General features: G+C 36.3%; 1 protein-coding gene across 2 annotated transcripts in view; it reads left to right on the top strand.

Annotated features, from left to right (window-relative positions):
* Nucleotides 1-13,646, top strand: part of PALS1 (protein associated with LIN7 1, MAGUK p55 family member) — a 55,404-nt gene that overhangs the window by 21,485 nt on the left and 20,273 nt on the right. For both annotated transcript variants that reach the window (XM_063159308.1, XM_063159309.1), the window contains exons 2-3: nt 5,167-5,680; nt 12,382-12,590. In XM_063159308.1, the coding sequence (XP_063015378.1) occupies nt 5,314-5,680; nt 12,382-12,590 (576 nt within the window). In that variant the 5' untranslated portion in view covers nt 5,167-5,313. The remainder of the gene's footprint in view (nt 1-5,166; nt 5,681-12,381; nt 12,591-13,646) is intronic.

The following is a 13,646-nucleotide window of genomic DNA, read 5'->3' as shown; positions in this document are numbered from 1 at the left end:
ATGCTGTGCAACATTATTTGTGTTGTGTTTTCCTTTATGTGATCGCTTTCCAAGTTTCCTAATCTTGCAGATTCACTGAAATCCCGTTGAAGAAAAAATGGTGCATAGGAGATGATGCAAGGAAAGCTGGAAATTATTTTTTATTTTCCTACAACAAGTTTCCATTTTTAGAATTATTGAAGTGTTTTACTTTGGTACTTTGTGACTTTTATGGCTTAGGTTTTGATTACCTAGAATCTGAAGTGCTGAGTAAAAATACCAGAAGAAACACTATTAATAATACACGGCAGAAATCTGTAGCATAGTTTTATGCTCATACTTTATTAGTAGTTTGGATATCAGGAAACATCTTGTATGTGATTTTAATCTACTTTTTAATCCACTTCAGCAACCTAGAATTGATCTTCCAGTTGTTTTTAATTAATATTTTAATATACCATGTCTGTTGTGGTATATGGCTTTAAGCTGATGATAAAGCCTTGCACTGTGATAATGTCTAATATCTATTTCTTGTGTTTATATTAAAATTACAAATGTAGGTTGGGCTTTTATACTCTAATCTGTGCCAAAACTAATGAAATTTCACTAGAGGTAAGCACTGAACTTCCTTGCAGTCATTCAGAATTTGCAGCTTTAATGAATTTTAAAAAGGGAACTATCAGGTCTAATCATACTTCTAGCAATGAAAGAATTTTAAACACTGCTGAAATGTAACACACAACCTCAGCCTCCAGAAAATGTCATTTTTACTCTTTGGAAGTCGCTGAAGCAAAACAAATTTAATTTTACTGTACAGAATTTAGTTGTTAAAGCAATTAGGATTGCTATGCACACCAGCCACAGTCACCAGGAAGCAAATGAAAATTTAAACCACCTTACAGCACTTCTATTTCAGTCTCTGTCAGTATATATTTTATTCTAGCATCTGCCTTGCACACCAAAATCATTGCATTTATGTATGTTTATTCTTTTACAGAGTTTTTGGGGTCTGTGCTTTGTTTAGTGTATTCAGGATGTTTAAAAAGATGTTAGAAGCCTGACATTGTTAGCTGTGAAGAATGAAGAATGGTGGCTTGTAAAATACAATATTTTTGAGAATAGTTAGTATAGTTACCAAAACAGTACTTGTACTTTTTCTTTAATTTTGCTGTTATGAACTTGCATCAGAGATATTGTTTGTTTGCTGCTCATAATTATATCCCAGTCAGAATTTTATATGATGCCCAGTAGTGACCAGAATGAATGATATTTTTTAATAGCTGTACTAACATTATCAGGTTTAAGAAATCTTCCTCTGGAGGCCAAAAATGAGAGTAATCTGTGAAGAAAAGACTTTTACCTACACTCTCCAGGACTGTGTTGGTAAGGCTTGTGATAGGAAGTTGGACTGAGAGAGTCATAAATCTGGTTTATTTTGGAAAGCTCTACCTGTCATGTGGAAACACTAAGATTCCCCACTTAGATATCAACAGTTCAAAGCAAGATGTTCAAAGCCATGATTTAACCCCATTAAACTTTGAGCAATCAAGCTGTGTAACAGACTCTTGTACATATCTAGAAGGTACAGGAACTGCTACTACTAAGTTCCAAAGTGGAAAGGAATTCTCAATTACAAATGTTGTTATATAGATTGTACATATGAACTAGTAAAAATTTTTATTGAGTAAGTCTGCAAATTTTTATCCATAGAACTAAATATTAATTTGGCAAAATAAGCTTCTCTTGGACTGAAAATCTGTATTATTGGATACACAATTTGCAGAGAACAGACTTGGTTACAGAAGGTAACAACCTTCCATTGTAGTTGCTGTCACAGAATTTTTAAAATTGCAAAAGAAACCTTCAGAAAGAGAAACTAAGAGAACAGTTTCTGAAATTATCCATCTTATGACTTTTGATGCCATGCATATTAGTTAAAATAAAATTTTCTGTTCCTAGTACCTCCCTTAAACTGAATCTTATTTTTAATCTCAGCTATGCCCCACCTTCATTTGAGAACCAAATTAAAGGTTTTACCAGTGTAATATTTTACATTTTGCATCCTTAGGACCGCTGTGTAGAGGGACTTGAGAGCTGATCTGGGTTTTTTCTTTCCTTACGTGTTTATTTCATTTATTGCAGTTGGGCAATAGCATTTTCCCAAAACAGTTGGAGATGAGGATTTGTGATGTCTGATGCAGACCTGAGACAACAGGAAGGGGGAGAGGGGCTGAGGTTTGGAAGGGGTCACCCATTATCAGAAGTGCTTTGATTAAAGGAAGTTGTTCAGCATTCCTGACTTGCAGCATGCTTATGCTTTTATGGATTACCAGCTTGTTATATCTGGGGTCAGGTTTTTGTGTATTTGGTTTGGTGTTTTCATAAGGTCAAATTTTATGTTGGCTGATAACATGATATTTTGTATAATCTGAGCATGATTCATTTGCTGTACTGTTTATTGCTGGTTTTAGAAGTATCTAGCTTTCTGGGACACCAGAAATACTTTTTATTTAAAATTCCAAAATTCTTAAATTGTCACTGTTTTCTGACTGTTCCTGCAAGAGAGCTCTGATTTTCTGTAGCTTTTGTTTCTTTTTTACTTGATTGGCTCAGATCTTGCATACTGAAAGTAGAGAGCTATTATCACAGGTGACTTAAATGTCTTGGTACCCTGTTCAAAGAGTTTATATGTCCTTTGTGTCTTGCACACAGTCTATACTGAAAATGTCAGCAGTGTTACTAAGGTTGCCTGTTATTCCAGCCTATATTTTTGTTTCTCTTGTCTTCAGTTCATGTTACTAAACTAAAGAGATTTTAAATCTTATCACTCTATATACAGTTATGAGTTTTTGGTGGGCTGTTTATGTAGCTGGCACTTGAAATTTGATGGAGGATATGTAGCTAATCCCACTGTAAATATTCTTGACCAGTTTTTCAGCATTGGCCATCAACTCAATTTTCTGATAATTATTTCTGATTAAGATTCACTAGAGAGTGTGACATCATTCAGCTTACACAATATTGAGTATAAAATTGTGTTTTACTTCTTACAGGTCCTCGCACCCTGTTTTTGACTTTTTTAGTGCTGATTAAATGGATGTCATTCGTGCCCTCAGCACCTTATTCATTGTTTCAGCACCAATTGGTTGTACCCTGTAGACTCAGGAATGTGAGTTTTCTTTCTGCTTGTCAGAATTGAAAAGAGATTAATGTAGCTTTGAAAAGTTTCAGTGTTCAGACAAGCTATGGCCAATACAATTTGAATTTAAAAGAATTTGAATTATCTTCAGTCCACAGTTAAGTAGTGGTCTTTGCAATTTTATTGTTCCTAATGAGGCTTCCTTTTTGGGCATTGGAATTTCTGTACGGACAATTTGCCTTTTCAGAAGGGGAAATGCTCCTGAGGATCCTGGGGATCATTTTGCTAAATTTTTATCCACTTTTCTCTGAATTTCACAGAACTTTTTCTTAAAGTGGTGTTTTATATAACTCTGTCTAAATGCTAATTTTATGTGGCTTTATTCTTTGAAAAGCTGTTCTAAGTTGGGCAGTAACTGAAGGATTTACAGGCGCTGAGTAACTGTGGGGTACTTGCAGTGCTAGCCCCAGTACCATGCAGGTTTTGATCAGCTTTTTTTGCTTAGTTTTTTTTCTGAATGTATGAATGCTGAGTATTGGATGTTCAGCATATCAGTGGAGTACAATTAAGTGCTTATAAGGGCAAAAAAAAAAGAATTTTTACTACCACAGAAATGCTTTAATTTTCTTATTGGGAAGATTTTAGTAATAACTATTTTAGTAGCAGGGGCTAGACAGGAAACAAGTAAAGGAAATAATTGGTGCTGTATGCTGTGTGCTACTCCTCATGAAAATGAAAAGCTCTACATATTTAGAATTGCAAGCTGGCAAAAACTTGTGTAGGAGTCTCTATTGCTGCTCCTCCCAAACAGAACTATAGATATTTAATTTTCAACTTAATTACAGCATAAACATCCTTCCCTTCCTCCTCCAAACAGAAACATTTGGTAAAAGAATGTAGGTGATTCTGGGTTTTGGTTTTTTTGGGTTTTTTTTCTGTCTTGGTGTCTTCCAGCGTGTAATAGAACTTAGAGATATTTCATACTATTTCCTTTCAGTAAATTAAAAAAAAAAAGTGATAAAATGTAACTTGAAAAATTAAGTATATTGATGATATGGTATGCAACTGTTTGTTAATTTTATGACCTTTTAATTGGACAGATTGTGGATAATGATCACTGACAGAAAGGCAGTGTGGTATAAAACACACTGTTACATGTGCATTAATTGTAGTTCTATGTTAGAGATGAGTGGCTATATTTATCAGGACACCTAAGCTCTTTAGCCTGAATCATCAGGAATAAGAAACCAGATTAAAGTGTGTGTAGTATAGTGGAATATCATAGTTGATTGTGAAGATTAATTATTATTCTCTGTCAAATCTGTATGTCTGTACTCCCACACAAGGATTTTAACTCTTGTATTTAATCCTTCCTGCTTTAATGCATACCTATGGGAAGTATTAAGAGTAGCTGCTAACCAGAATTGTCCAAACCCTTATCCTAGGACTTTATCTGTACTTGTAATTGTGTAAGTGCAGCTCCTGTCTGCTTTAGATAGTATCTTTCAGATGAACTCTATGTCAGACCTGTCTTCTCTGAATCCAGGAAGCAATGTTTATATAAATGCCTTAATTTATAAACAATAAATGCAAATATCTTTACTGGTGTTCAGCATACTCAACTACTTAAGAACGTGTTGTTTAAAACAAGTTTTTCAAATTTAGTGTCTGTAGGATTGTAAGTGTGGTTTGTGTTGGAATTTTTAAGAATGCAAGTACAAATTAAAACTTGAATGAGAACTCTCTGAAAACTGCTTATTTGCAATTGTGTTAAGTATAGAATCGCCACGGTTTTTACTTGGGAATAAAAGAGACTTTATCATTAGTTTGAACAGTGCTTCTTTTCTGACATTGGTACCTGAAGTCTACCAAAATATATGAAACAGATTTGTGAGGATTCTGTAGTTCTTAGTGGGGGAAGAACCACTATGTAAATTTGGATGGAAAGTTTCATTGTTCTGATGCCTGGGGACCTTAGGTGTTTTCTTATTTGTCTCTTATTACTCACTAATTTCTTTTTTTTTTTTTTTTTTAATATCTGTCATTAGATTTTCCTCCTGGATGCCTCTTCGAGCGTCTTGTGATGGAAGGGAAATATTTTTGAATCTATAATGGATTTTACACAGTATCGTAACACAAACTGGCCCAATAGCAGCATTTTGGTTTGAAGAGCGTAAGCATAACCACAGATAATCATGACAACTTCTCATATGAATGGACATATCACAGAAGACTCTGACAATGAAGCAAAACACGTGGATCTCGTGTCTCCTGAGGAAGCCCAGAAGCACAGAGAGATGGCTGTGGACTGCCCCGGGGACTTGGGCTCCAGGACGATGCCCGTGCGGCGCAGCGCGCAGCTGGAGCGCATCCGCCAGCAGCAGGAGGACATGAGGCGCAGGCGGGAGGAAGAGGGAAGGAAGCAAGAGCTGGACCTCACTGCTTCCATGAGGCTAAAGAAACTAGCACAAATTCCTCCTAAAACTGGAATAGATAATCCAATATTTGACACAGAAGAAGGGATCGTTTTGGAGAGTCCTCATTACACTGTGAAAACACTAGGTGGGTAAAATGCAGTGAGTGTGCTAATGGAGTAAAGATTTGTTTGATATTAATACTCTTTTAGGCCACTAAAAACCTAATTTAGCTAATCTTTCACAAACAGATTTAAAGTCTTCTTACCCTTCAGATTTGCGGTGGTTTGGGGTGTTTTTGTTTAGCCAAACATCAGGCTATGTGCCTCAGCAAGTGGCTTTTCAAAACTGATTCATTTGGGGAACAGTTAAATACCTTGTGGATAATAACTAATTCAGTCAATGCCTCTGTCTTCTTAAGGTTGGGAAAAACCATGTAAGTAATAGCCAATTTTATGATGTTTGATGAACTGTAGACCAGAATAAGGAATGAATAAACACAGATTGTCATTTAAAATAAAAAGTTGTTGATACTTTAGGGAGAAACATGCTAGTGCTTTTTTCCTGTTTTGTCTTGCATTATCAATTAACACCAATTAAAATACGTCGCACCAATTCATCTCTTAAAGTAATGGTGTTGGTAATGAAAATCTGCTTAGGCATTGAAGAAAATGTAATGTTAATAATTTTTTAAGAAATGGATGCTAAAATTTTTCGTTTCACAGTTGTCATTGTTTTAATTTGGTTGTTTAGAGAAAATTTCTAACCTTTCTTCCTCAGACATCAATATTTTAAATAAAATGTGTGACATTGGAGTGAAAAAGATGCACTGGGAATCTGTGAGAGTCCTGTTCAGATTTGAAAATCCATACCTGTTCAGATTGCTTTAAAAAGGCAGCCTTTTTTTCTGGGCTGCACCAAATTTTTTTTTTTTTTCCTTTCTTTCCTATTGGCTGGTAGTTGAGAATACAGAGTGAAAAATAGCTATGAAATTGCTAATTTCTTCTTTTTTACTTCATCTCTAATATTTGTGTGCCTGAGCAGCAATTCTGCTAAAGACATGTCTCTGCTCCATAACCTCTGGTAATCCTTATTGCACAAATCCCTCTTTAGGAAAATTTAGATTGAAAGGGTCATCAGGAAGTCATCCTGTTCAACCTCCTGTGGAGATGAGGGTCAGTTACAAACAAGGAGGGTGTACCTTTTTTAGTGCAGGGCTTGTCAGCCGAGAGATCTCTTTGCAAGAAGCAGATTCTGTAGTTAACTTTATGAAGTGTTAGGTATTTGATTGTAAAATTCTCTCCTTAGAGGGAACACAAAGCAGAAGATATAAAACTAGATGTCAAACAGTAAAACTGTATTCAGTTGGGAGTTGTTTAGCCACAGTGGCCAAAAGCTGTGAAGACGGCTGAAGGAATTGGAAATTGAAACTGGAGAAGGGAGAAAAGTGCGACTTGGAATTAGAAAGCTGGGGCCAGGTTTCATGCTGGAGGTGCTGAGATCATGGAGGGAGGATTGGTGCAAAGCAATGGGCAAAGCAGCTGCCCATGGAAGCTGCTAGGGATGAGAAGTGAGTAATACATCAGTCTGACACACCTGAGAGCCAGCTGGGAGCTGGTGTAGACTGAAGGTGTTTGAATAGGAGAAATAACAGTAAATAAATTACTGTGATGATGATGAAGGGTGGGTTTTAAAATCTCTCAGTGAGGAATTCAGAAGGGTACTAGCTGTAGGAGAAGCTGAAGGATTTTCCAAGTATTTGTGAAAAGCTAGAAGGAGGAAATTAGTTTTGGCTCAGCAAGAATAGAAGATGGGAAATTGGTTTTGAATGGAAGCTAGGATTCTGTGAATACTAGCTGTAAGAAGAGAAATGCCAGACATCAGGGACAAGAAGATTATAGAGGTGTGTGTCTTGAAAGAGATAAATTAGGAAATAATATATGGTATGTGGTGCATCTTGAAGAGAACTTATTAGGTGACTTGGTCCACTTCTGTAATCAAAATTTGGATCTTGTCATTTGGATCAGTAAACTTAAGATTTAAGAAGAGAGGATTTATAGTTCAGCATTCCATGAGCCAGCAGTGCCCTTGTGGCCAAGGAGGCTGATGAGATCCTGCCTTAGGAAGAGCACTGTGGCAGCAGGTCAAGGGAGGGCATCCTGCCCTTCTGCTCAGCCCTGGTAAAGCCTGACCTGGAGTGCTGTGTCCAGTTCTGGGCTCCTCAGGACAGGAGAGACAGGGAGGTCCTGGAGTGGATCCAGTGAAGTGCAGCAAGAGAGCATCTCTGGGGAAAGGCTGAGGGAGCTGGGCCTGTTCAGCCTCAGGAAGAGATGACTGAGAGGGGACCTTAGCAGTGTCTGTGAGCATCTGAAGGGAGGGTGTCAGAGCATGGAGTCAGGCTCTTCTTGGTGGTGGCAAGCAAGAGGACAAGAGGCAGTGAGCAAAAACCGATGGCAGGAAGTTCAACCTGAAAATGAGGAAGAGCTACTTCACTCTGCAGGTGATGGAGCACTAGAATAGATTGTTGAGAGAGGCTCTGGAGCCTTCCTCGCTGGAGGTACTCAACAACTGTTTGGATGCAATCCTGTGCAGTGTGCTTTAGGATGACCCTGTCTGAGCAGAGAGGTTGGACCACATGACCCACTGTGGTCCCTTCCAACCTCACCCGCTATGGGATTCTGTGATTAAGAGTAGTGCTTTTGATTGTAGACACCTATGATGTTGAATCATTGCAAATATAGGAAAAAAATAGTTCTAAATAAAGCATGGTGGTTTTTTAACCTATATAGTCCCTAAAGAATCTGTATTCAGTCACTACTGTTATCAAAAACAGAGTTAAAATTTAAATTCAGTGAAGTGCTTCTGCAGTAACTTCAACTGTTACAAAATTTTCTTCTACTCTTAAGCCTGTCCTTTTTCCAGTTTTTGGGTTAATCTTTCTAACATTTGTAACACAGCATCTGGCTCTTCCCACTTTCTACTTTAACTGTCCAGGTTGAAGTGCTTAGTCACATTTACAAATCTCTGAGATTAGTTCGGAAAACCCCAAATAAATCTGGACAGGTGCTAGTGAATGACAGAGATGTTCAACTGTCCTTCTTTGGTATTTTTTAAAATACTGACTTTCATTTTGCTTGTGTGTGTGTTAATCCGTAGAGCTTCTCCTGAAGACACATCTTTTAAGTAAGAATATTGACCTATGTGTCTGTATTTTTAGTTTGGAAACTATTTTGTAAGTGCCAGTGTCTAATTTGGCAGATCCTTGCCAGTCTTTAATGTTTTTATCATCATAAAAGAAAGCAGACTAGATTAAAGAAGTTGGAATTTATATATAAAATTAAAACAGGAGACTTAACCAAAAGAATGTTAAAGGGCATGTTTGTTATCAAAACAGTATATGATTTAGACAGCTGTTTAAATGGAAGTGATAGTCTCTGCACCTAGCACATGTGCATGTAAGTATTTACTGGCTTTTTCACAGCAATATGCTTCTATAAAATGCAGACTTCTTTGGTTTTCTGTGGTTCATTCAGCTAATTCAGTTAAATGAGTAACTAACATTTCATGGAAGTAATCCTTTCATAAGTAAGCCCTTTCTGGCTACAGTGATGATTATTTTTTAAAGCTGCCTGTTTTTTGCTTTTATACCTTGGCCAAAACTTATTTATAAATATGTTATAAATAAACTTTCTGAAATACTGCTTTATCCAAAACTACTTTTCCTAACTATGTGATTTATGTTCTATTTGAAGCATTAAAGTACTAGTACCAGCACATAGATTGCTCTATAGAAAATTTTGAGAATGAAGACATTGGTGCTGAGGTATATTAAATCCTATCTTCTTAAGTTTGCTCTTCTTAACTTTTTGTTTAAGGTGATAAAAAACATCTATTTTCTTTTCTTGGTTTTCTAATCTAACATGTTAAGCTGTGACTGCACATCCTCCCCTGCAGTTGCATACTTTTGCCCTGGCAGTCTTTTGATTAATGTGTATATCTCACAGTGCTCAGTCACATTCCAGCCATTTCATAGTCTAATGGAAAAAGGCTGCAGCACTTCATGTAAAAGAAGACTTGACAAAACCAGTATGTGATTGCTAATTGATCTGCAATTAAAAAATGGACTTGTTCTGCAAAAGAACCCTGACTTTTCTGTGAGTAAATGCACATGTTGGTCTTACTGAACTTATTTTTCTTCAAGACAACCCCTTTTATAGGAAATATCTGGAGTCTTTTGTTACCTGGTGCTTTTTTGTATTGTTGTTACTTTAAAAAGACTGAAAACAACAACAAAAACAAACAAAACAAAAAGAACACCTAACCCTGCATCATAATCTCATCAGTGATATAGACTTCAGAAGCAGGAATATAGAATTAGGCATGCATAAAGCCAGGATTTGTGTGTGGTTTAATGTGTGTGGTTTTTTATTAAACAAGTGACTAGGAAATGGAGTGCTGCCTTTTGAGGACTACTTAATTTCACTCCTTTGAAGCATTATTTCTTTTTTATAATTGTGTTGGGGTGGGTATTTGTTTACTGTTTCGTGGTGGGGGGAAATCACTTGGTATAAAGCTTTGGTATCCAGCAGATGAAGCCTCAGTGTAGAAGGGAATTATACAGGGAAGAGACTACTGTGGTAGTTTGTAAGAAAGGGCAGCACAGAAGGAACTAGCAAAGGGCTAAAAAGAGAAAATATGTAAAGACATCTAGGAACAGGATGTCTTTGTTGTAGATAGAGAGTAAGATGTCTGTCTTTCTGTATGCATTTGTATCTTACATGCAACATGTATTAGGAGTGTGTCTGTGTACATGTGTGTATGTATTTGAATTTTCAGATATGTAAGAGAGTTCAGAAATAATGGAGTAAAATAATTAGCAAGACATAAAAGTAGGAAGGTTCTTCTCTAATATTTCACTGCTTTTTAAATCAAATAACCTTAACAAATAGCAGAACTCTGAGTTAGTATGTTTTTTAACCAAGCAGGTGTCAGGAGCTATACAATAACATCTGCTTCGCATACTTTTTTTTTTTCCTTTATGCTTGAAAGTAACACACTTCCTCAGACTTGGGAGGTTGAGTTGAAGAGATACTTCAGTACTGGGCATTCTCCATTAGATGAGAATTTTGCCAGCTGACAATGTCCTGTTCAGCAAATATTCTCACTTGTGGAGTGTTCTTTAGCCTTCTCTCCAAATGGCATTTCTCCCAGTGTGATAAGCAGTATATTGTGTATACAGTTTCCTAGTGAGACATTGGCTACCATAATTAGTGCTGTGAGTTGTACTGGATATCAGCAGTGGAATATCCTGCACATCCAGTATCCAGGCTTTCTGTGCAGCTTTTGTCCTGTTGCCCTTTGTTTCCTTGGTGGTTACAGGAAGAAGTCCTTGACCTTTGGTGGGTAGGATGTTTTTAGCATGTGTGAAATGGTTTTGGAGGGTTTTATTACTATTTTTTATTGTCCTTCAGACAGTAATGTACAAGAGTAGTAGTAGCCCTGGCTTGTTTGTTTCCATTTATAGTACAGAAGACTTAGCTTGCAAACTCAGACTAGACAGCTTGTATGTAGATATGGTTTGCTGGAAGTTAAAACAATTGAACTTCTTGGAAATGCATATTTTGTTAGGCTTTATGGTTTTTATGTGCCCATTTATCAACCATTTTTAATGTTGTGCTCAAAAATTTTGAGTCTAGGCTTGTGTTCAGTGTACTGATCATGTTAGTGATCAGTATCTACTGTGATTTTTCATGTTAAAAATGCAATTTAGCTGATGGTGTTCCTGATTTTATTAGCTCATAATGAATAAATGAAGGTTGCTAGAATTTTAAAATTACTCTCAAAACTGGTATTCTGGTAGCAGTATCAACTGACAGTTTTAAAATTTGGGATTTTCTTTATTGTTCATCTTCTTTAAATACCAGGGTTCAAAAGTTCTAGCTTATTTGAATTTATTAAAATGTTAGATAGCTGACCAGCTTCTTGTGGCTGAACAGATTTTTTTCCAGATAATGTGTGAAAACATGTATGTTATTTAAGGCTCAGAACATGAATTGTTTTTTTGTCTGCTTCAGAATTTCTTACCTGGGTTTGATTCCTATTCCTTGGTTTAGGTGGTTTCTGAAGTACTTAATTTTGAGAAGTCACGTATTTAGCAGAGATTTGGTTTGACTTAAAATAATATAAAAGTCTTTGAAAAGTGCTTGTAAAGCATCAGATCAGTTCTAGAAACTCAAGAATGTAGTACATGTATAGTATTCTGCAAACATATAGAAACTGGTTATTAAAATGTTAAAATATTTTACTGCCCAAGCAGAACTCGTATTTGTGTAAGTAAAAGATGTGGACTTTCTTTTGCTGTACATAATTTCAAAACTCATAGATGTTCACAGATGGTATTTTTTCATACTTTTTATTTTAATGTGCCAAGACTGAGCATAATTTTGTTTACAAATTGATTGTAGTTTACTTATCTTACATTCATTGTATAAGTAAGCAATATATAGTTGAGATACATAGATTTCTACCATATATTATAGGTACACACAGAAAGGTGAACCAAGGTATCAGTGAATATTCAGTGCATCAAGATGAGCTTAGCAATAAAGTCTTACTGCTCTTACTGACTTGGAGTCGTTTTTTTTCTTCTTCTTTCTTTACTCTTTTAATTCAGTTACATTCTGCTTCAAAAAAGTTGGAATAACAGATAACTAATAAACTTGCATATATCACTGGTGGTTTAAAAACCGAACAGTAAAAATGTTTTTTTATAACTCTTAATATAAATATTACTTAGTTATCATTCTTGTTAACTCATATCTTATTTGTATTTTGTTATTTCTTACCTAGAAGTGGAAGAACTGTTAAATTCTCTTAAGCATATCCAGCACGTTTTGGTAGACCCTCAGAGTCAAGAGGATATCTCACTCATTTTACAGCTTGTTCAAAACAGCGATTTTCAGAATGCATTTAAGATCCACAACGCTGTTACAGTCCACATGAACAAAGCCAGCCCTCCATATCCTCTCAGCTCCAATGCACAAGAACTAGCACAAGAGGTATGTACAGTATGCATCCCTGGGACATACATGAAACCTGTAATCAGAGCTACTGTTGAAATACATGCTTGTCAAGCTTGTCTGACTGACTGAATGCTGAATATGAAAGAGGTTATAATAGTCACTGATTGGAAATCTGGAAAAACCAGATACAGCAAACAGTAACCAGAAAAATATTTAGGGGGTAGGAACTCTCTCTTTAGCATGGATAGATACGTAATAGAGAAGGTACTATGTTTAAACATAGGAAAAGGGAGTGGTTGTGATAATCTTAACTCCCTTTCCGTTGGTATTCTTTATTTCAAGCATTCAGGAACTGAGTTACAGCTTTCTCTTATTGTGACTCTCCTCTAAGTTGAGCCATGGTTCTTAGATTGGGAGTCATCTCTGAAAATACAAGCATACTTGGAAACAAGCTTTCTCCTTTAAAGTGAGCAACAGGTCCATTAATACTTAATTTCAGTACTTTAATTACTGCTGTGATTAAACTTCTTTTGGTCTGACAAATGACAGCTCTTTTATAAGATCTGATGCATTTTTAAGAAATTGTTAAACTATACTACAGGGTCACTCAGTAACTTTTGTCACAATTTTCTATGGTCTGGTGCAAGTATATATAGTAGTGAAGGGTGTCCTACATCTTAAACCCATATAAATTTGTTGGCTTTGGCCTCGGTAGCTTGAATACCAACATCAGTGCAAGCCTAGCAGTGTAGTGTTCAGCAAAGCCAGATCCAGGGGCTGGATAAAGGCTCCAGCATTTAGCACCCAGCAAACCAGACTGACTCAGATGCATGGTTTGGAGTATTTCAGTATGGCAGCAGGTGGTGGGTGTTGGTGGGATTTTTGGGTTGGTTAGTTTGTTTGATTTAGGATCTGATTTTCCTTCTTCCTGAAGCATTTTTTTCAACAGCTTTTTCCACTCTCCTTTCTTTTACTAGACTTTAATCTTGTAAGCCCAGCAGCATTGTAGCAAGCTTGAAGTTCTTTTGCAGAAGAAATTACTGACTCTTGATGATGAGGAGGAACATCATTTAAATACAATCTAAAGGTGCA

Source organism: Melospiza melodia, chromosome 6 (assembly GCF_035770615.1).
Source record: "Melospiza melodia melodia isolate bMelMel2 chromosome 6, bMelMel2.pri, whole genome shotgun sequence".
NCBI classification, from domain to species: Eukaryota; Metazoa; Chordata; class Aves; order Passeriformes; family Passerellidae; genus Melospiza; species Melospiza melodia.
Note: the sequence above shows the minus strand (reverse complement) of the source record. Positions and strands in the feature narration are given on the sequence as shown.